The 22,172-nt window shown below is 39.6% G+C and overlaps 3 protein-coding genes across 6 annotated transcripts in view; 2 read left to right on the forward strand and 1 right to left on the reverse strand.

The window, feature by feature from the left end:
* The window catches only part of LOC129454437 (uncharacterized), an 86,269-nt gene that overhangs the window by 15,491 nt on the left and 48,606 nt on the right, over positions 1 to 22,172 (reverse strand). The window contains exon 1 of one of the 4 annotated variants that reach the window (XM_055218963.2): positions 1,031 to 1,268. The exons of 1 other annotated variant lie outside the window; for it this stretch is intronic. The gene's annotated coding sequence lies outside the window, so the exon portion shown is untranslated. Of the gene's footprint in view, positions 1 to 619; positions 730 to 1,030; positions 1,269 to 22,172 lie in introns of those variants that run through there. 2 more of the 4 variants (XM_055218966.2, XM_055218965.2) reach the window with 2 other exon arrangements.
* On the forward strand, positions 54 to 4,015 carry s100v2 (S100 calcium binding protein V2). The gene is made up of 3 exons (XM_055218969.2): positions 54 to 209; positions 1,960 to 2,091; positions 3,329 to 4,015. Exons 1-3 carry the CDS (start codon positions 198 to 200, stop codon positions 3,485 to 3,487), a joined length of 303 nt encoding a protein of 100 aa, XP_055074944.1. The 5' UTR covers positions 54 to 197; the 3' UTR covers positions 3,488 to 4,015.
* On the forward strand, positions 18,231 to 20,517 carry LOC129454436 (perforin-1-like). The gene is made up of 2 exons (XM_055218962.2): positions 18,231 to 18,820; positions 19,006 to 20,517. The coding sequence occupies exons 1-2, from the start codon at positions 18,312 to 18,314 to the stop codon at positions 20,216 to 20,218; spliced, it is 1,722 nt and encodes a 573-aa protein (XP_055074937.2). The 5' UTR covers positions 18,231 to 18,311; the 3' UTR covers positions 20,219 to 20,517.

Here is a 22,172-nt window from a genome sequence, read left to right on the forward strand (position 1 = left end):
CGAGTTACAGGAGAATGTTTTCCCATAGCAGTCACTGACACGGAAGGTGGGTTCGTGTTTTTTTCACCGAGTGGGAGGATTCAGGATGTCAGCCAAGATGTGACAGAAGCGATGGGACGCTGAGAGAGTAAAGCAACGATTACTGCACGACGGGAAGAGAAAAGTTAACCTAGCGCGAAGGAAAGAAATCACGACAAATGGCGACGCAGGTATGTGGTTATATTATTTCTGAGATTGCTTATGTCGAGTATTTCAGTGTGGCAATGGATGATTTACGCAAACTGCGCTTCTTGGTCGGGTTGTTCTCTTGAAGTGTGGCGTTTATCTTTTCGGTTAATCATTAAACTTTCGCACTTGACTGAAACGACTGCGTGTTTAACTTGTGTAGTTTGTGTTTGAGTCGTGACTAAACGCTTTTAATAAACATAATTCTACTTCGTTTTTAGTTTTTATTTCTGTAATATTTTTTTTTTAATCTGATTTTTACGTGCAATCGGACACCCTAAAATACCACTGACGGCATGACGCCCAACAAACGCATTCTTTACAGTTGACCCGCTCGTCCCAGAAATGTGTTTAATGTTAAGTTAATTCAGGCCATATGAGTGAAGAATTTTACCGTGATGAAAAATCCCCGTTTGTCTCTGTGCAGGCGTGTTTAAAACCCAGTTGGTTGACTGCGTTAGTAAAGCGCAGATTTTGAGAGACAGCCATTGTGTAAAGCGGCAGAAAACACGAGAAATCAATCAAACTAACTAACATATTTGCGTGCCTGCTTTTCGACAGAGACCACAAGGCAACGATTGTCTTGGGGTGGACATCAAAATAAAATGATTAAGTTAAGTTATAAACAAATAGGCTACCCCACCTCAACGCAGATAGTTTCACACCCTCGAGGGTTGGGGAAATGTTAAAACGTGTTCATGTGATAAAAGTTTTAACATCGAGTTTTATAAGTATGTCAAACTTTATCAGTCATTATGAGTAATCGTGTTTACATTTGGTCTTAATAAAAGCGGGAAATAGTTACCTCATAAACGCTCAGCTTGGGTAAATAATAATGGGCAGAGAGGGCGGGACGCGACAGCTTGACATGCAGGTATTTCAGGTAAGGCGTGTTCGACCCTATGCGTTACTGCGCAGACCGATTGACGTTTGACATCAAAGCACCGCGAGAGTCTTGCGAAAGCAAGGCTTTCGAAACGCTCTCGCGGTATTTTGTTGTTATACGCCGATCGGTGTGCGCTGCGCCACAATGTACCTGATTATTGTGTCATAATTTTAATAGCCACAATTAACAGAGTAAATGTACTGTTACCTAATATGGGTAGGTCATAAATACGCAAATTTTACAACGTTGAAGTAGATTCTGGACCAAAATGTGTATGTGATTGTGTTAAGGCCACCTCCCAGTTTTGGAATTAGACCTGTTCATCTTTATACAATTTGTTATGAAAAACTTACATTAACTCTTTGTATGCTAATTTGGAAATTACCAGATGCTAACCCTTACATATAGATAAGTGCTACTTTATCTGTTTTGTTAGCTTATTAGCCTATCATTTAGGCTAGTGTGTGAAACAATGCAGGTTTTTGCATTAATAAATATATGTGAAGTTGCATCATGATTTAAGCAAACTCAGAGACTGTGCCTTATAGTATGATATATTTAAACGGGTAATACAACAGCTTTCTTTTGAAGTTTTTGTGTATTTGGCTAATCCTGCTAGTTAGTATCAGCTGATACGCAAGAGCAATTTTCCTTCATATTCCCACACATTCCTAAAATATTTTTTAAGAAGAGACACATACAAATCTTTTTAAGCAATGCTTAAAGAAACCTTGATCTACACACTTTTCTTTTCGTGTTTTTTGTTGTTGTATTTATTATATTCTCTCTCTCTCTCTCTCTCTCTCTCTCTCTCTCTCTCTCTCTCTCTCTCTCTCTCTCTCCTGTAGTATTCTGACCTGGAGAAGGCCATTAACACTTTGGTCACAAACTTCCATGGTGCATCCCCTGACAATCAGCCGACACTGAAGATAGATGAATTTAAAAATCTCCTGTCTACCCAGATGCCAACCTTAGTCAAGGTAACATACACATTGCCATATTTCCCAACATTGACTCGAAACAATTATTTGTCATTTTTCTGTATACTTATACGTTATGAATTGTTGGAAAGCATTGAGGATTGTCGAGAACGTTTCCCAGACTGTACGCTCTAAAATGTAGGCGTGGTCTGATTACACAGTTTGAACTCAGGTTAGGCCAGAAAAAGACACCGGGTGTGGCTCTATTGAGGGAGCAAAATGGTGGCTGGCTGCCGTTCATCTGAAAGATAAATAGTTGTTCTAGGAGTTACAGGCTGACGCAGTTACAGTCAGTATCAGATCATGTTATGGCAGGTCTTCCACAGCTTGAGGGAAAATCTTCTGACAAGGTTTTTAATTTCTTCTAGTTGAATGAAGAGCAAATGCTACAAAGTTTATGGACAGTAACATATGAGTACTTCACTGAACCTGTTCTTTAATATTAAAATGCATCCGCTTATCATTCATGTAGTGACATGTTTGTGGCAAAAGAGAAAAATAGTAACAGTAATAATTTTATCATTTAGAGACAATATTTTATTGTAAAGGATTCATCCAACTATTACAAATAGTGTAGTAACTCAGTATCTCATTTGTATAATATTGTTTGTAATATAAATTAAGTTTATTTAACTAAGGTCGGAAGGAGCATGGTCATGTAATCCAACCAATCAACACGAAGATAGATAGATAGATAGATAGATAGATAGATAGATAGATAGATAGATAGATAGATAGATAGACAGACAGACAGACAGACAGACAGACAGACAGACAGATTTATATATAGCCATTCCTTACCTCTGTTCCATGGCAGTTTTTTGCAGCATCCCTCCTCCAACGCAACGCCTCACTTTCAACTAGTACATCTATCCCAGTTCAAGAGTGGGGCGTACTCTTGGTTCAGGCTAAAATTTAGAGCTCGGAGCCCGTCCCTAATATTACCCTATGGATTACATATTAATGCAAACTCGTAAATGGTTGTTAAAGGTTTGAAATTATTACAACGTATAATAAAGAGTTCAATGTTTACTTTACTCACTGCATTTTATAATATATTTTTGATTATTAAAGTAAAAAACAAAACAAATCATTTTTAGACATCTGAAAATACAGACGTCTTTGCAACAAATGGCCACATAAGGGCGACAGAGTGCTGGTATTGAAATTCAAAAGGAAATGTGACCTTATATATTGGTTTAATGCTAACACCAATTCTCTCTCTTCTTGACTTTAGTCTGATAATTTTGGAGAAGTGCTGAAGCAGATGGGTGTGAAAGATGGGGAAGGCGTCAGCTTCAAAAACTTCTGGAGCCTGATTCAGAATTTGGCCACCACCCAGCATGGTCTTCTCAGCAATGAGAAGTTGTCCAAATGCACCTGCCTATTACTATGAGCTGCTGGCTTTAACCTCAGCTGCCACTAAGACCTGGTCTCTCTGCATCTCTGCTTTACACAAAACCACTCATCTCTCGACAAAACACTAACCATTCCAATTACATTGTTGCCATATATACACTTTGTATGTATCATGTCTGTACATGAGCCATTACAGCAAGCATCTCTCTTCCAACTGTGTCATTTTTGTATCAAGATAATCTTAATGTACAGACGAGTTAACTGGAATGGAATTTGTTTCCCACACAAGTACATTGAACATGATTCGAGTGTTTTGTACTTTGTATCGCTGTGTAAAGATTATACGATCAATGTTATTTTCTATGTTATGACACTTGTGATGTAATTGCCAAAACATGCCATAGTCGTCCAAAGCATGTATCTCAAAAAACAGATATGAATTGATTGGTTGTGGAGGAAAAATAAACAGCAAAACATTTATTTATATTTTGTATTTGTAGTTTTTGGCCAAAAAAAATCATTAAAACCTTGAATAATTGTGTAATAAAATTCACATTAAAATTTACACAGCTGTCCTGTTTGTTTGTTTGATTAATTTAATTTAATTTGTTATCTGCATTAGAAACTGTGCTTTATAAGACTGCTTCTTATTAATAAAGTAATTGTAAGTCACAACACTACCATGTATCTAAACCACAACGTTTTAAGCTCATCAACACACATGTCAATTTGCATGCATTTCCTTTAATGATGAATTCTACTTTGCAATTCCTGTAGGCTATGAGACATCCAGACACATTTTAATAGTCCGTTTCATGTTTATGGTAGATTGAAAGATTGACTGTTTTTCTTGCACTACCTGTTTTAATTTGCATTATTAGCAACAGTTTAGCAGCAAAGATCTGCAAATTGTTTAATAAATTCTGTGCTGAACAAGTTTGCATGTCACAACAATTTCTCGCACATTAAGTGTTAAAGACTTTGTTCATACAGTACAACCACACAACGTGCTTTGTGGTCTATTTGGGATGATTTTATCATATACAGTTTTACTCGTTGAATTAACACATTTGCATGCATTTCCTTTTCATGCTGCATACTAAAATGAATGTACTGTATGTACACAATGTACTGTATGTACATTTACAGTAGTAGATAAAATAAACCCTTTTTAAACTAAACCATTCTGATATTTGTTGTTTAATATTTATTCGTTTTGGTAATATATACATGTATCCTACTATGTCTGAAACATATTGTGTTCCCTGATAATGTTTCACATGTACAGTGAGGAAAATAAGTATTTGAACACCCTGCTATTTTGCAAGTTCTCCCACTTAAAAATAATGAAGGGGTCTGAAATTGTCATCGTAGGTGCATGTCCACTGTGAGAGACATAATCTATAAAAAAAATCCAGAAATCACAAGTATTTGAACACCTGAGAAAGTCAACGTTAATATTTAGTCCCTTTGTTTGCAATTACAGAGGTCAAACGTTTCCTGTAGCTTTTTAGCAGGTTTGCACACACTGCAGGAGGGATTTTGGCCCACTCCTCCACACAAATCTTCTCTAGATCAGTCAGGTTTCAGGCCTGTCGCTGAGAAACACAGAGTTTGAACCCGCTCCAAAGATTCTCTATTGGGTTTAGGTCTGAAGACTGGCTGGGCCACGCCAAAACCTTGATATGCTTCTTACAGAGCCACTGCTTGGTTATCCTGGCTGTGTGCTTCGGGTCATTGTCATGTTGGAAGACCCAGCCTTGACCCATCTTCAATGCTCTAACTGAGGAAAGTTTGTTCCCCAAAATCTCGCAATACATGGCCCCGGTCATCCTCTCCTTAGTACAGTGCAATCGCCCTGTCACGTGTGCAGAAAAATACCCCCAAACATGATGCTACCACCCTCATGCTTCAGATTAGGGATGGTGTTCTTGGGATGATGGTTCTATTTTGGTCTCATCTGACCACATGACTTTCTCCTATGACTCCTCTGGATCATCCAAATGGTCATTGGCAAACTTAAGACGGGCCTGGACATGTGCTGGTTTAAGCAGGGGAACCTTCCGTGCCATGCATGATTTCAAACCATGACTCACCCCAGTCCGAGGGAGATAGACAGTCATGTTTAGCTTCTTCCATTTTCTAATAATTGCTCCAACAGTGGACCTTTTTTCACCAAGCTGCTTTGCAATTTCCCCGTAGCCCTTTCCAGCCTTGTGGAGGTGTACAATTTTGTCTCTTGTGTCTTGGACAGCTCTTTGGTTTAGGCCATGTTAGTAGTTGGATTCTTACTGATTGTATGTGGTGGACAGGTGTCTTTATTCAGCTAACGACCTCAAAAAGTTGCATCTAATATAGGATAATAAATGGAGTGGATTTGTACATTTTAAAGGCAGACTAACAGGTCTTTGAGGTCAGAATTCTAGCTGAAAGACAGGTGTTCAAATACTTATTTGCAGTTGTATCATACAAATAAATAGTTAAAAATCATTGTGATTTCTGGATTTTTTTTAGATTATGTCTCTCACAGTGGGCATGCACCTACGATGACAATTTCAAACCCCTTCATGATTTCTAAGTGGGAGAACTTGCAAAATAACAGGATGTTCAAATAATTATTTTCCTCACTGTATCTAGTGCAATGTGCATTTGCCAGCAATAGCCTGGTCCAATAAGTGGCCACAAAATTTACTACGAACACTTGTATACTTTATTTTATGACCGATTGCTGATGTTTCACACCCTCCAGTTACAGTACATTTGCAAAGTAGGCCCTCAGACTTGGCCATTGACAATGCACCTAGTCAGCACCTGAAGATGAAGAGGCGATAAAGAGAAGTGTGAGCAAGCCATGTGTAAGATCCCAATGTGAAAAATGTAGCAGAAGTATAAATGAAAACCGGCATGTAGTCTACGACGAAGAGACTACTGCATAGAGACTAGGGTGTAGGTCAGATGCAGATCTCCCTTTAGTAATGAGAACACCAAGGACCTGGTCTGCGGGTGAACCATTGATGGTGATGGGGTTGTGTTAACTATCCTGTCTCCTGATATCCACAGCCAGCATCTGGTGTTGAGTAAGAGTTGTTGTTCTGGTGTTGTCAGTAATCAAGCCCACGAAAAGTTTTTGTGAACATCAGAGTGTGAGGCCACATTAGAAATGGGGCCAAAAATAAATTTGCCTGGTTTTTGGTTCACTTAATGTAAACAACAAAGTTGCTGAAATCACTAGCAGCTGGTTCAGTTTCTGGTTCCCCTACTGTTTGATGAAAAGTATAATGAAAGAGCAGGGGTCTCCAACCTTTTTGTGGACAAGGGCTACCACAATGGATAAAACATCTGGAGGGCTACTTTTTGATATTGTCTACTTAAATCATTTTTGTTTTACTTGTTGATTTTATTTTACTTGTTGATGTGTTTTAGTATTGTTTAAAATGTTAACATACGAAAAACCAAGCCAATATAAAAATATGTAATAAATAAATATAACAATTGAGATTGTTAATAGAATGTGCTTTGTCGGGCACCTCACAGACTCTGTGCAGGGTACCCGCGGGCACCACGTTGGAGACCCCTGGTATAGAGAATGTGAAACTATCACATAGTGTTGCATGCTGGGGTGCCATCAGGACCATGCTTAGCTGTTACTGTTTTGGTTTATACCGGTACCTATTTTGTTTGCGTAGAGTGATAAAATATTGATGGAGAAGAAAATATATGAAGAAGGGGAAAGCAAACAAATGTGGGCCTTGTTAAATAAACTGAATGTCAATGTTAATGCCAATGAAAGGGAAGATTATCAACAACGCTTATCTATACGAGACAATGTAAGAATGAACCGCCAGACCTCGGCACACCTGAACACCACAAACAATCCTGCTTTTGGACTAAATTAGGCTTTATACACTCTGCATGAGTTTAAATGCTACTGATCCCTGAAAGCTCACAAACAATTTTACAGTGACCGGTTGCAAGACCTGCTAAGCCACAAGCTGTCAAGCTGATGAAATGTCAAACCACAGCTGTAAATGCAGAAACAACGTGTCAATCTTCTTTTTGTTAACGTTTCTGTAGCTCTTATCACAGTTTTAAATTGTTGCAAAGCAGCTACAAAGAAAACACATTGTTAAAGAGAATATATAGATATAGTATATATATAAATAATAATAGTAATGTAGAAGTATTTACTGAGTCATGGACAATGAGCCAATCCAGCATCTATGACTATGACTGGTTAATTCATGCAGAAGTTGATCCATACAGACATGGGGTGGAAGGGCAATTTGGCATCTCTAATTCATCTCTAATTAAACCTTTTTGGATTTTACACAAACACACACCGACCTATGTTTACACTGTACATGCCATCTAAATTTGTAGAATTATGGTCAAAGTCACACAACACAGGACAAAAAATGTAGTACTGACTGTCATTTTGATGCAAAAATGTTGTTAATGCCTTTCGTCTTGCTGCCTGTAACGTAGGGTTTTATTAGGAGCATACAAAGCCAACAGGCAGGTACAGGTTGTACCAGGCTAAGGCCCTTTTTACACCTGGTATTAAGATGCATTTTGGACAATCGGATCACAACGATGCTAAATATGGGTGTAAGGTGGTATGAAATGTTTTGAGCACATCCACTTTCGATCACATTTCGACCACACATGCAGAACAGCATGGAACAATGAAACTGGGGACAACTCAATTATGCAGTCAGGACAGACAAAGGAATAGAAGACCAGTGTACTAAGACCAGTGGAAAATTAAAAGTTGTGATTTTCTAGGCAGATATGGCTAGGAACTATACTCTCATGTTGGCGTAATAATCAAGGACTTTGCTGCTGTAACATGGCTGCAGCAGGCGTAGTGATATTACGCACTGCCAAAAATAGTCCTCTGCTATTGAAAGTAACAAAGGGGACTATGTTCGGGCAGTGTGTAATTTCACTACACCTGCTGCAGCCATGTTACAGCAGCAAAGTCCTTGATTATTATGCCAGAATAACAGTATAGTTCTAAGCCATATCTGCCTAGAAAATCGCAACTTTTAATTTTCGTCAGTCTTAGTACACGATGTAACTACAGAAGAGTCAAGTTTTAAATAGGAAGAATATCAAAACTCTTTGGTTATTTTTTAGCGTGATGCTAATGGTCTAATCAGATTCAATGGATTATGCTAAGCTATGCTAAAAGGGCTAGCGCCAGACCCAGAGATCAGCTGAATGTATTCCAAAACGGTATGAATCAAATGTTTAACTCTAGGGGAGCTAGAAAATGAGCATATTTTCAAAAAAGTAGAATGTTTTCTTTAATATATAATGCACGATGGCTAGCGTAAAGGAACGAGGATGAAGCGAAAACACGGCTCCGTACGATGGCCAAGATAGCTAGTGTGAAAGAACGAGGATGAAACGAACACGCGGCTCCGTACATCCGACTGCCAAATTTCAAACACAGCGCTATCCTAGTGTGGCAGTAATGTGCTGCCCTCCCTTAGCACCTAATGATCCAGTGAACCCAGCTGGATCCCAGCAGCTGACTGCTTGGGTGGAGCGGGAATAAGCTCACAGAGCTCAGCAGGCCACAGCAATCGTGTTTTGAATCCAAAAAGCTAAACATATGGAAACAGTATAGAATGCTACTTTTTGTACACACAATCCACAATACAAGGCCAAAACTCTAAAACAAGACTAATAAAACCCAAAATTGGGCTATGTACTCCCAAACACAGAGTAAAGATTTAAAGATAAGGATTGCATAATGTTATCACTTGCTCTGCCCTCACAGCCCACACAGGTATCAGGGAGATGGCTGACACAGTCTCATCCCTGTCTCCCCGTACTCCCTTACTCAACCGGATTTTGTTGATGCTCGGTGGGTATCGATTTGTAGTGATAAGCCCACTGGTCGGGGGTGGTGTTTTTGTAAGGTATTCGGTGCGCCAACCTCCAAAAGCATGCGCCGGCCAGCCTTATCCTCATTGTCTCTAAACAGTCTATCACAGGGGGAGACATTGTATCCTCAATACCTAAACTAACTCTTTCTTTTCTCTTAACAGATATTGTTTCGAAATAGTGAAAACTTGTATCTTGTACATCGCTGTAAGGAGGACGCAGAAACAGCGGGATCCATTTTGCGGATGTTTATTAAAACAAACCAATCTAGCAAACAAATCCAAGACGTAAGGCAAGTGGGTAAACAGAGACAGGCAGGCAGGTCAATATCAAAAGGCAGTCCAATCCAGGCAAACAAAGACAAGGTGTAATCCAAAGGCAATAAACAGATAAACAGGCAGAAGGTCATATACAGGCATTCAGAATAACACTCAGAATAAACCCTTGGTATGCAGGTTAAACTGGCAATACTTCGCGCTAGTGATGGGCGATATCGAAGCACGCTTCATGAAGCTTCGAAACATTTACGAATCTTTTGTTTCGAATCATTGGTTTGGAGCTCGTTTGAAACTGACCAAAGTCACGTGATTTTAGCAAACAAGACTTCATTACGTCATAACTGTTTCGAAACGTTTCGAAAATCCGACGATTCACCACTAGGGGGAGTTGATCACAAATGACCAGTGTATGTGAACTCGGTTCAGCTTTATTGAAAAAGTTTATACAACATTCGATCCTTCTGACTAATAACACTACCAATTTGTTTACTTTTTGTTTATAGAAAGATTTAATGACAAAAAATGTGCAGAATTAAAAAGAGAGTTTGTTTTAATGATGTGTATGCCATAAATAAAACTAAAAACACAGAATACATTTAATTATGTCTTTACTAAATTAAATACTTTATTTTTCTTAAAAACATATTTTTAGAACAATCTTGCTATTATTTTATAAAAAGTGTAAAATGTTTGGACAGATCTTGCTGCTTTTACACTATTTTGACCAGCAGATGTCGCCAGCGTGTATAGTGTTTCGAAAGCTTTGAAAAACTGAATCAATTTGTAAAGCAATTGGTTCAATTGATTCATTGCTTCGAAAAGCTTAGTTTCTCCCATCACTACTTCGTGCTAGGCCTAGGCCAGCTTGAGGCTTAAGTAAGGCAATACAGGAAATGATCAGAGAAGCACAGGGTGGCGCCATGTCAGTACCATGTCAGAGAGTGCTCCCTCTGGTGGCGCAGCGGTATGGACGTTACAGAATCCCCCCCTAGGAGCACTTCCTGGTGCTCTACGGGGCCTTCCTCGAGGACGTGGTGCAGGTCGGTCGGGTCTGGCTCGGTGGAAATCCTCAGTGAGGTTGGGGTCCAGAATGTCGTCCGAGGCTACCCAGGACCTTTCCTCAGGGCCATAGCCCTCCCAATCAACCAGGTACTGGAGTCGACCCCAGGCACGTGCACAGAACACATGCCCTTTTGGTCCTTACTTTCCGAAGTGCCCTTTTTTTGGAGGTGTTTTATTTTTTCTTTAATAAATCAATGCTATTGGTAATCCTTTACGTCTGTTTGTATATTTATCAAATAAAAGATATTTAAAAAAACAAAATATTTTTGGATCCACTCAAACTGTCGGTCAAACCTCTTAACTCCGCCCCCTGAGTGCAGCGAGCGAGCTGAAGTTCCACAGCAGAGCAGCTCAGCTAAACGTCTTGCAACGGTAAATAAATATCTTGTTGTTTGAGTACAATGCTGTCTCATTACGAAAGAAACACTAGCATGTCTACTCTATAACGGTTCATGTTTTATAAATTTGAGCAGAGCCGGATTATCCATAGACGGGATTGGGCGAGTGGGCAATCAGGGGGCATCAAGGGCTCCAAACTGCGACCAAGTGGAGTTTTTGACACGCGAGCATTTTTTTAGCAAGTGTTCACGCATGTGAAGGGCACCCGTGACAACAATACGGAATGCAGGTTCGGGTTTTTACCGCTGATTTGCATGCGTTTCAATCGTTTAACTATGCAGCCCGGGTAGTCAACACATCTCACTCAGACCCGTGAGAAGACTCGCCCACTCGGGTTTAAATTTAGACATTGCGGAGATGAGAGATAGAGAGAATGTCTAGCCTACATTAAGTTTAACACCAAAAACATTACAGATTAGAAAGGTCTTAGACATCAGATGCTCAGTTAGTGAAAACTGGATCGAAGACGAGAAACGTTTAAAGGATACAGTACAGTAATATTGCCCTGTCACTCATCTCATTACAATATGCTATCTGGATATAACTTATTGTATATGTATGTATCTTATGCCTTGAATTAGTCAAGGAGGTTGTATGATTATTTGGTTCATAACTTTTTATTCTGAAATCAACTGCATAAAGTTAAGTCTATTTAGTATTTTTCAGTAATGGAGTTATTTTGGGGAAAATGTGAATAATTGCAGGCTGATTTAAGGCGTGCTCAAAATTTTCTGCTTGCGCTCCAAACATTCTCTGTCAGGACTACAGTGCTCCTTATAAAAAAAAGTTAGCCCTGAATGACTAGACAAATTTTTATACATTTTCATTTATTTTATAGAAAGTGTAGTGATGAGAGAGAACCACCGCTGTGCTTAGTGCACCTTCAAAAGAACATGGTCCCTGGTCCTCCGCACAGTTTTTGCCAGGTATGCAGATACATGTTGGATATGCTAATGGTATGGCTATAATATAATATAATCTCCAATTTTGATCTTTAATTTCCTATTTCCCCCTCTTCTCAATGGCAAACATAGACATGTTATCCAAATAATAAAAAATAGCTCATAAAACCAAACAGAATAGATTTTTTTCTTCAAACAAATGTTATTTAACTTTATGTATGCAAAGCAGAGGAAAAAATAAAAATGTATAATATATTTGTTTGGGGGGGTTGCCCTTTTTTCAGTTTCAGCACATGCCCCTCAAAAGGTCTGTGCACGGCCCTGGTCGACCCCCGCGTCGCCTCGAGTCTAACAACTCTCTGACGGCGTATGCTGGCTCCCCGGCAACATCCAGAGGAGGAGGTGGCTCTTAAGGCTCCGCGTTGGGGAACATGGAAGAATGAGAATGTCTATAATTAACGGGGAGTTCTAATTGGTAAGTAACATCATTTATTTGTCTATTCTGAAAGGTCCTACGTACCTCGGACTTAGTTTCTTGGACGGAAGCTGGAGCTTGAGGTCTCTCGTAGAGAGCCAGACCCTTTGGCCAGGTTGGTACGGGGGGTGAGGACGTCTGTGACGATTAGTGTGGAGTTCCTGGGTTCTGATGGATCTCTGGAGTCTCACATGGGCGCTTTCCCAAACTTCTCCACTCCTTCTCATCCAATCGTCCACAGCGGGGACAGCAGACGGTTCTCCTGACCAAGGGAACATGGGGGGTTGGTAGCCGAGTACGCATTGAAAGGGGGTAAGGTTGGTGGATGAGTGCCTCAGTGAGTTCTGTGCGTACTCGGCCCAGGGCAGGAATTCTGACCAGCGGTGTTGTTCTCGATTACAATAGGACCTCAGGTATCTTCCAATTTCTTGATTCAGGCGTTCTACTTGGCCATTAGACTGGGGGTGATAATCAGAGGTTAAGCTGACATTTATATCAAGTTGGTTACAGAAAGCTTTCCAAACCTGAGAAGTAAACTTGGTTCCACGGTCTGATACAATGTCCTCCTGAATACGTTTCTGAATACGTGGTGAAACATAGCATCTGCAGTTTCCATGGCTGTAGGTAATCCTCTGAAGGGAACTAGATCAAGGCCTTAGAGAATTGGTCGATAATAACCAGAATATCAGTGTAATTGTTAGAATTGGGGAGATCCGTAATAAAGTCTATGCTCAGGTGCAGGTTTATCCTAGGATAAAATGACTTAAATAATAATTAAACCTTAGAGTAGAAAAAAAGAATAGACAATCTGCAAAAACAGTGACATCTTTCCTTTGCAAATTAAGCTTTTGTGCCAAAAAAATAGCAACTCGTTTAAATTAAACAATGTAACTTAACCTATAAGGCATACATCTATACACAACATGGATGCAGGGGTTGCTTCCCGAGCAAAAATAAAGGAAATGAGTTAAACAACAGGCTTACCTTTGTTGTTTTCATTCTACAAAACAAGACGCAAACGCCTGGGTTTAATGTTGAAAACAGAAATGATCTCATTATAGTCCAAAGAGTCACAGAGTTATTTTTCAAAAAACAAAAGGCACAGGTTTTTGAGGCGAGTAGTACTCGTGGATTCAAATTGGGTTGTATGTGGTTCATCAATTGCCGTTAGATCGGCGGGTCAACCTGTGTCAGTCTGACCGGAGAGCGCACTGGAACTGGCGCCAGGGAGCAAGCGGCAACCGGCGCCACCAGCGCGCCTGACTAGCCGCCTTGTGGGTTGATGAGTCTGAAGAACTGGGCTGGTAGGACTCGGCAGATGGAGACAGTGGCGTCTTCCTCAACTCTTGCTTTTTTAAATAACACATTAAAGAAACTTTAGCCATTATTGTGGCAATTTTAATATTAGCTAAAAAGCAGTTAGCAAAGTTAGCTGGCTGGCTGCCAGAGCCCGTCGCTCCCCACAGAGTCTACCTGTCAGAACCCCTAGCAACCAATTACGTTCCGGAGGCGAATTCCTACAACTTGCTTTAACAACTCCATTTTATTTAGAAAGCAAATTATACACACACAGGTCAACAATAAATCAGGATTATATTAATATATTTTCTTAAATACATTTGAATAATAAAAATAAACAAAAAATGTATTTTGATTAAACTTGCCTGGGCGGGCCAGGGAGTTATGTGGGCGGGCCAGTGCCGCCCTGGCCCATTACTGGCTACGCCCCTGCTCAGGTGTGACCAGGGGCATTGTGGAATGGGCAGGAGTTTCAGCAGACCGGTGAGTAATTCCTTGGGAGTCTTAGATTGGGCACCAATACGGCAGGACTTAACAAAATTTGTGACATCATTATTGTAGCAGCCCAGTTGAAATAAAGTTGACTCTTGCACTGATGTTTGCGTTTGACTCTTTTTTCCAGTTTTATTTTCCTTAAAATGCACCTTATTTCACTTCACATTGCCTTTTTTGAGTCCACCACACCGTAAGAGCTAAAACATACAATAACATTCACAAATAATTAAGATAAATACAAAATTAAACTATGTGATTAAACTATCTAAAATAGACAAGATAATATTACTTGTATAACAAAAAAATACTTATAAGCAAGCACAAAGACTATATTAACTATATTAAAGTGCTCAAACACACATGACTAACCTTTGTGCCTCTTTCAACCAGGTACTAAAATAAAAGAAGGCCAAAAACACAAAACTATCCAAAAATAAACCAAAATAAACCGTGTGTTAGAATAATCAGACAACTATTATTACTTTAAGTTACTTTTTAGCTGCTTTAACTTTATATTTAATGTTTTGACTCTGTGACCGTGTTGCTCCTTCTCTCCGTGCACGAGCGATCTCCACCTGCTAGATTTCCGTGCATGCGCGATCTCCGCGGCAGTCCGTCATTTCAAAATAAAAGTCTCTATAGGCTTAATAACTTTGCATGTCAATAAAACATTTTTAAACCAGAATAAACACAACTAATATTTTAAAAACTTAAACTTATACGTATTATAGTGCATTTAAAGAAAATCTAAAAACTAAATAACTGGGTTATTTACAATTATTCATGGTGGGCCACCAAAGGGACGTTCTCATAAGTGTAATAGTGCGGGAAATACCTGGATGTCCAGAGCTGAGGGAACCATGACCCCATTGCAGGATACGGGGACGGATAGACAAAGGCACGTAGGTTTTCTCATGGGGACATTCTGATGGTATGGGATCCTGCTGATACTCCTGCTGAATCTCTTGCATGATATCCCATGAGATGGGGGCTATGATGTGAGATGGTGGTATTATGGATGCAGGGGTGCGGTCAGAACGTGTAGGATCGTGGTAGAGGGATAAGGCGTCTGCCTTGCCATTCTTATTTCCGGGCCTGTAAGTAATAGAAAAGTTAAATCTGGTGAAGAATAGAGACCATCTTGCCTGACGTGCATTGAGTCGCTTAGCTCCCTAGACATACATAAAGTTTGTGTGGTCAGTTAGGATGACAAAGTGATGGTTTGCCCCTTCAAGCCAGTGTCTCCATTCTTCTAAGGCTGCTTTGATCAACAACAGTTCCTTGTTTCTAACGTCGTAGTTACGTTCAGCAGATGTGAGTTTCCTGGAATAGTATGCACATGGATAAATTTTGTTAGATGGTTCCTGGCGCTGGGAGAGAACAGCCCCGATACTTGTGTCAGAAGTGTCGACCTCCACTATAAACTGTTTCTCTGGATGTTTCAGGATAGGGGCTGAGGTAAAACAGATTTTCAGTTTCTGAAAAGCCTTTTCTGCTTGGGGGTTCCAGGATAACTTCTTCGGCTTGCCTTTCAGTAGTGACAAGAGGGGTGCTGCTACCATGCCGTAGTTCCGGATAAACCTTCTGTAGAAGTTTGCAAACCAGAGGAATCTCTGTAGTTCCTTGACGGTACATGGCGTGGGCCATGCTGTGACTGCCTTGACCTTTGAGTCGTCCATTTCGACTCCCTGCGAACTGATATTGTACCCCAGAAAGTTAATCTTGGTAACATGGAACTCACATTTCTCCGCTTTCACGTATAACTGGTTCTTGAAGACATGGGACAGAACTTCTTTCACATGGCAGATGTAGTCCTCCATATTGTTAGAGCAAATTAATATATCATCAATATAGGCAATGACATATTGGTTAAGGAGATCTCTGAATACTTCATTAATGAATGATTGGAATACTGCTGGTGAGTTGGATAGCCCATACGGCATCACAATGTATTCATAGTGCCCCCTAGTGGTGTGGAATGCAGTTTTCCACTCGTCGCCTTCTCGGATTGGGATGAGGTTGTAGGCACGTCAAGTCAAGCTTGGTGTATATCTTGGCTTCTCGTTGCTGTTCAAGGGCAGAAGGGACAAAAGGTAAGGGATAAGGGAACTTGACAGTAATATTATTCAAACCTCTGTAGTCAATGCAGGGTCTCAGGCCTCCATCATTCAACAAAAAAGAAACCAGCTGCAGCAGGAGAGGTGGATGATCGGATAAATAAATGTTTTAATGCTTCAGAAATGTAGTCTTCCATAGCACGGGTTTCAGGCTGGGACAGAGGATACACTTTACTCTTGGGGGGCATGGCATTAGGAAGCAGTTCTATTCGCAATCCCATGGTCTTTGGAGAGGTAACTCGGTAGCCTTGGATTTACTTAAAACTTCAGAGTATTCATTGTACAGTTCAGGAATTTTAATGTCCTTACCAGACGGGCTTTCAACACTGGTAGAAAGGCAGGGTTTGGGGTGGTTGATGCAATGATCCATGCAATGAGCTGACCACTGTAAATTTTCACCAGACCTCCAGTTGATTTTGGGGTTATGTGATACGAGCCAGGGATGACCCAGGACGATATCATAACGTGGAGAAGAAATTACATACAGAGTTTCAGTTTCCACCTACTTGGAGTGTGAGGGGAATAGTGTGATGAGTAATACCATTGCCAATGGGGAGATTATTTATGGCGGAAATTTGCAGAGGTGGTTGACATGGGACAAGAGGGATTTGGTATTTAGCAACAACAGCTTTATTGATGAGATTTAAAGCAGAGCCAGAATCAATTAATGCTGTAAACGACTAGGTTTCATCATTGTGAATTATTGAGATGGCTTGTGAACACATTTCATGTCATGGAGTGAGGTTTAGAGACTGTCTTACCAGGTTACTGTAACACAGTGTTTTAGTAGGACAGGAATCGATGCGATGTCCAGGTTTTCCACAGTAGAAACAGAGATTGAGATTTCGTCTGCGTTGGCATTCCTCCATGGTAAGTGGGGAAAATCCCAATTGCATGGCTTCTATGACATTCGAAGAATCGACAGGGGAATACAAAACTTTGCAGGTGGCATTCATAGTATTCATAGCACTCGAAGAAGTCCTCACTTTAGGTTTAGCGGGTACGTTTCTCATCAGGTTATCAATATGGACTGCAAGAGTTACATAATCAGAAAAAGGGAGATTCTCACCTTTACAACTAGCTCGACTTGGAGTTCAGTATCGAGACTGTTCTGGAACACGTCTTTCAGGCATTTATTGTTGGATCAATGGTAGCCGAAGTATTCTGTAAGGAGGACGCAGAAACAGCGGGATCCATTTTGCGGAACAAATCCAATCTAGCAAACAAATCCAAGACGTAAGGCAAGTGGGTAAACAGAGACAGGCAGGCAGGTCAATATCAAAAGGCAGTCCAATCCAGGCAAACAAAGACAAGGGGTAATCCAAAGGCAAGTAACAGATAAACAGGCAGAAGGTCATATACAGGCAGTCAGAATAAAACTCAGAATAACCCCTTTGTATGCAGGGTAAACTGGCAATACTTCGCACTAGGCCTAGACCAGCTTGAAGCTTAAGTAAGGCAATACAGGAAATAATCAGAGAAGCAGAGGGCAACGCCATGTCAGTACTCCGGAGAGGGCTCCCTCTGGTGGCGTGGCGGTATGGACATTACAATCGCTTTTATTGTTTCCTTATCTTTGTAAGTCACTTTGGACAAAAGCGTCTGCTAAATGCCTAAATGTAATGTATATGTAAATATGTTGTCCTGACTTTTATTTAAATGAAAAAGACACAAAACAGAAGTTCAGTTTTCTTATCATTATTAGAGTTTTGTTATCAGTAATTATCATACACACTACATAACCACTTTTTCTTCAACTTTTTGCCTATCAATATACCACAGTCACCCACAACCACTATGCACCCATATAAAAGGAGGGTAAGAACGACAAATGGTTTTATCTCAGCATTGAATCTAATGGTGAGAAAAGACAATTCGTTTCACATGCTTCTCCCCTTGTTTTAATAATAGAAAATCTAAAATCTTCTCCCAGCAGATCATGGGGCAGTTGTGGCTTATTTTCTGTGCATTGCTTCTCGTGACCATTTCTGGAGAAAATGAATTGGGCACAACAAAAGAGTGTGAAGATGCTCCCTTTGTTCCAGGGCACAATCTTGGTGGAGAGGGATTTGATGTTGTGACCATGGAGCGTAAAGGTTCTTACGTGATCAACACGGAAAACTGGGATTTAGGAAACGGCACTTGTACACTGAGCAGAAATGAATACTTAAATGGAGTGAAACAGAAGTTACCAGCAGCAGTTGTATTCTGGAGGAGCTTGCCAAAGTGTTCAATGAAAGTCTCCAGTCGGATCTTTGAATCAAGTGAGTCAGTGGTCAATGATTCATCATCAGCACTTTCAGTCGGCTGGAAAGTTGGTCTAAAGGTAGTGGGTAATGGAGGAGCAGCTGGAAGCACCCATTCAAGAGAAGCTAAATTTGCAATGACAAAATCAAAAGAAGACAAATACAGTTTTACCAAACATGAAGTTGCATGCAGCTTCTACAGGTGAGGCAAGCTGTTTTGAGCAGGTGTTATCTCTGAATAACATACCTTGGAATGTCACGACTGGCCAATCAGAATCAAGCATTTTAGAGCGCCGTGTAATACAACTTTATATTGCGAACTGTTCTGGTTCTTGACATGGCTGAATGCAAACATATTTATCTTTTATTTTTTTCTTCATTTGGTAGGTACAAAATAGTCCAAACACCACCTCTTCATGAAGAGTTTCTTAAAGCAGTCAAATCTCTCCCTACAGCATATGATGCAACTGCCTACCACAACTTGATCAACACATTTGGAACTCATTATATCACAGATGTGGAGTTAGGAGGAAAAATGAAAGCCATAACAGCCATCAAAACCTGTCAGGCATCAATGAATGGACTTACAGATACTGCAGTCAAAGACTGTTTGGATGTGGAAGCCTCTGGAACTGTCCATGGAGTAACTGTGGCAGCAGAAACACATTTTTGTAATGAAAAGAAAAAGAAGATGGGTACGGGTCAAACGTTTAGCAACATGTTCAACGAACGTCAAACAGAGATTATTGGAGGAAACATAAATGGAGAAGATTTGCTGTTTTCTGGTTCATCACACCCAAACTCCCTTAAAACCTGGCTTGAGTCTTTGAAGACCCTTCCTGATATTGTGCACTACACTCTCAAACCGCTTCATTTTCTACTGAGTGAAACAGATCCTGCCAGGAATGGACTTAAGAAAGCTGTTGAGGACTACATTAATGAAAACTCTCTAAAGAAGGTTTGTTCAGAATCTTGTGGCATCGGCAGGCAGTGCAGTGCGAGAGATCGATGTGCTTGTGTTTGTAACCCGAGTCAAATTATAAAGTCTAATTGCTGTCCAGCTCAAAAAGGACTTGCCACACTGAAAGTCTACAGACTCTACGCCAAAGGTTTATATGGAGATGTGGGTGGTAAAACAGATGGTTTTGTGGAAATCAAATTTGGTACACAAGTCAAACGCACTGAGATTATTCATGAAAATGATGATCCACGTTGGCCAGAAACATTTGAGTTTGGTCCCATTAAGATCAATATGGCTAATCAACTAATCTTTGAAGTATATGATGCAGACGAATACTGGAACAACGATCTCCTTGGTAAATGCTCATTTGATCTTCGAAGTGGTGTTGTGACCGACACCTGTGTCTTTAAATATGGCACCTTCTTTTTTACCTATAAAGTGCAATGTGCACCCAGTCTAGAGGGCCCTCAGTGTAATGAATACAAACCTTCTCCAATGGCTTCCCATCTTGCTAACATTTTCAGTTCAAGAAATGGTATTTTGGTTAAGGACTCGTGGAAGCTAAAATTAGCTCACAATATCTCAGATAAGTTACGTTTCAAGAGCACTTATAGAAAGTACATGGGGTTGTACAAATAAAACTTCTCAGATCAAACCCCTATGCATTAAAATAGTCGTAATCTAGCACAGCTTAGTAATCATCAGGGCGCGGTTTTTCAAAAGGTTTAATCTGGATAAAATTGATCCGGATTTAGTAATCTTTTTTTTTGCGATCCGTGATCACGTAATCCAGGTTACTTTTGAGCCAGTTTTTCAAAGCAACATCGGATTGGATCAATCTGATCCGGATAGGAACTTTTCAGGATCACCAAATCTGGATAACCAGTGCTCAAACAGGATAGGAAATTACAATCTAGAACTATAGATATGTAAAGAGCAACAAGTAGAATAGCCAGTGTGGGGTCAATATAAATTTATTTTTATTTGAAATGAAAACACACATTTAAAAAAAATTATAAAAACAAGAACAACCACACACCATCCTCTACCAGCAGTCCGCTCATCTGAGACCTACAACACAAACACTGAATATATATATATGTATATATCAATTAGTGACAGAATAAAATGTATTGTTTTTGGTCAATTTTGACAGCTGTTTGTGGATTATTTTATGGGGCCAAACTTTTTCTACATTGCTGTAGGCCTATACTGAAATGCTGAATACGTTAAAGCCTACCTAATCACTGTATCCTGATGGATGAACAAATAAAATTAAAACCTTATGAATAAATAGGATATCTTGTAAGATACTGCATGATCCAAATAGTATTATTTGATACATTTTTTAAGTTTTAATTACATTTTGGCAATGAAATCCACGCTGAATCCACCCTTCTGATGGGATCAGTTTAATCCAGATTTTTTGGATCAAAGTGATCCAAATGCTACAAAAAAGTTTTGAAAAACCCAAACTAAAGGTTTGATCCGGATCAAAACCAAGATTGGATTACGTGATCTAATCCGGTTATGTAATCCGTTTTTTCCTTTGAAAACCCCATTTTCAAGATTTGATCCAATCCGTTATCCAAAATCCTAGTGGATTACTTTTGAAAAACCGGGCCCAGATGCAAAATGCTTAAGTATATACAGAAACTTTACATTTCAAAGTCTTTTTGTTGTATTTTTGTTTTATTAAAGCATTCACAAAGACAAACCTGTGTGCTTTTTTACTTCCTGTGAATTGGAACATATTTAATTTTGTAACTGTCCTGCTAAAAATTAGCAACTAAAAAACCCAAAACAAATTCATAAATGGTTTGAATGTTAGCAAGGCAGTCTCAAAATGAAAGCATTGCTGGAGTGACTTTCATTCTTGCACCTTAAAAACTTTGCTTTTGTGCCACTTTTACATCAGTTTGTAGAATTCAAATCTAACCATTCCAGCATATACTGTAGCCTTTTGACTTTATGGTACGTCTATATTGCCTAATTGATTTCATGAAGGCATAATGCATTAATTCTTAATGTATCTCAATATCTATGTTTACATGTACCAATTTTACTCAATCTGACTGAATTCAATCCGTCACAATCCTGACACACCTTTTGTCGTCGAGATTGACAATTCCATTCAAGGAGTTGGGCAGTACTATCAGCAAAAATCATCCAAGCCTTTCATGGGCCATCTTTACTGAAAAGCTCACTTGGGCAAAACAGAAGTTTGGCAACAAGGAACTTGATTAAATGTTTAGACTTGTTTAGAAAGCATTTGCGGTCTTTATACTTGTGAACATAGAATCAAGCTACGGTAGCACATCAGCTTGTATTTCCTGTATCACACATACTGTTTCCTGTTTCCACAAGAACAGAACTTGCTGAGTAAAGTTTCATTAGTGTTCAAGCTTGTTTATTTTCCTGTAAGAGAACTAAAAGTTACCTCTGGTGGGTTGGCAGACTTGCAAAACATTTAAACGTTAATCATTAAAGATAGTTTGAAGACAATCGTATAATTTTGTAGCTCAGTGTGTGGTTTATCATTTTATAAATGCATATAAACTCTATATGTGTACATTTACAAAGCCATAAAATA

Source organism: Misgurnus anguillicaudatus, chromosome 20 (assembly GCF_027580225.2).
Source record: "Misgurnus anguillicaudatus chromosome 20, ASM2758022v2, whole genome shotgun sequence".
Lineage (NCBI taxonomy): Eukaryota > Metazoa > Chordata > Actinopteri > Cypriniformes > Cobitidae > Misgurnus > Misgurnus anguillicaudatus.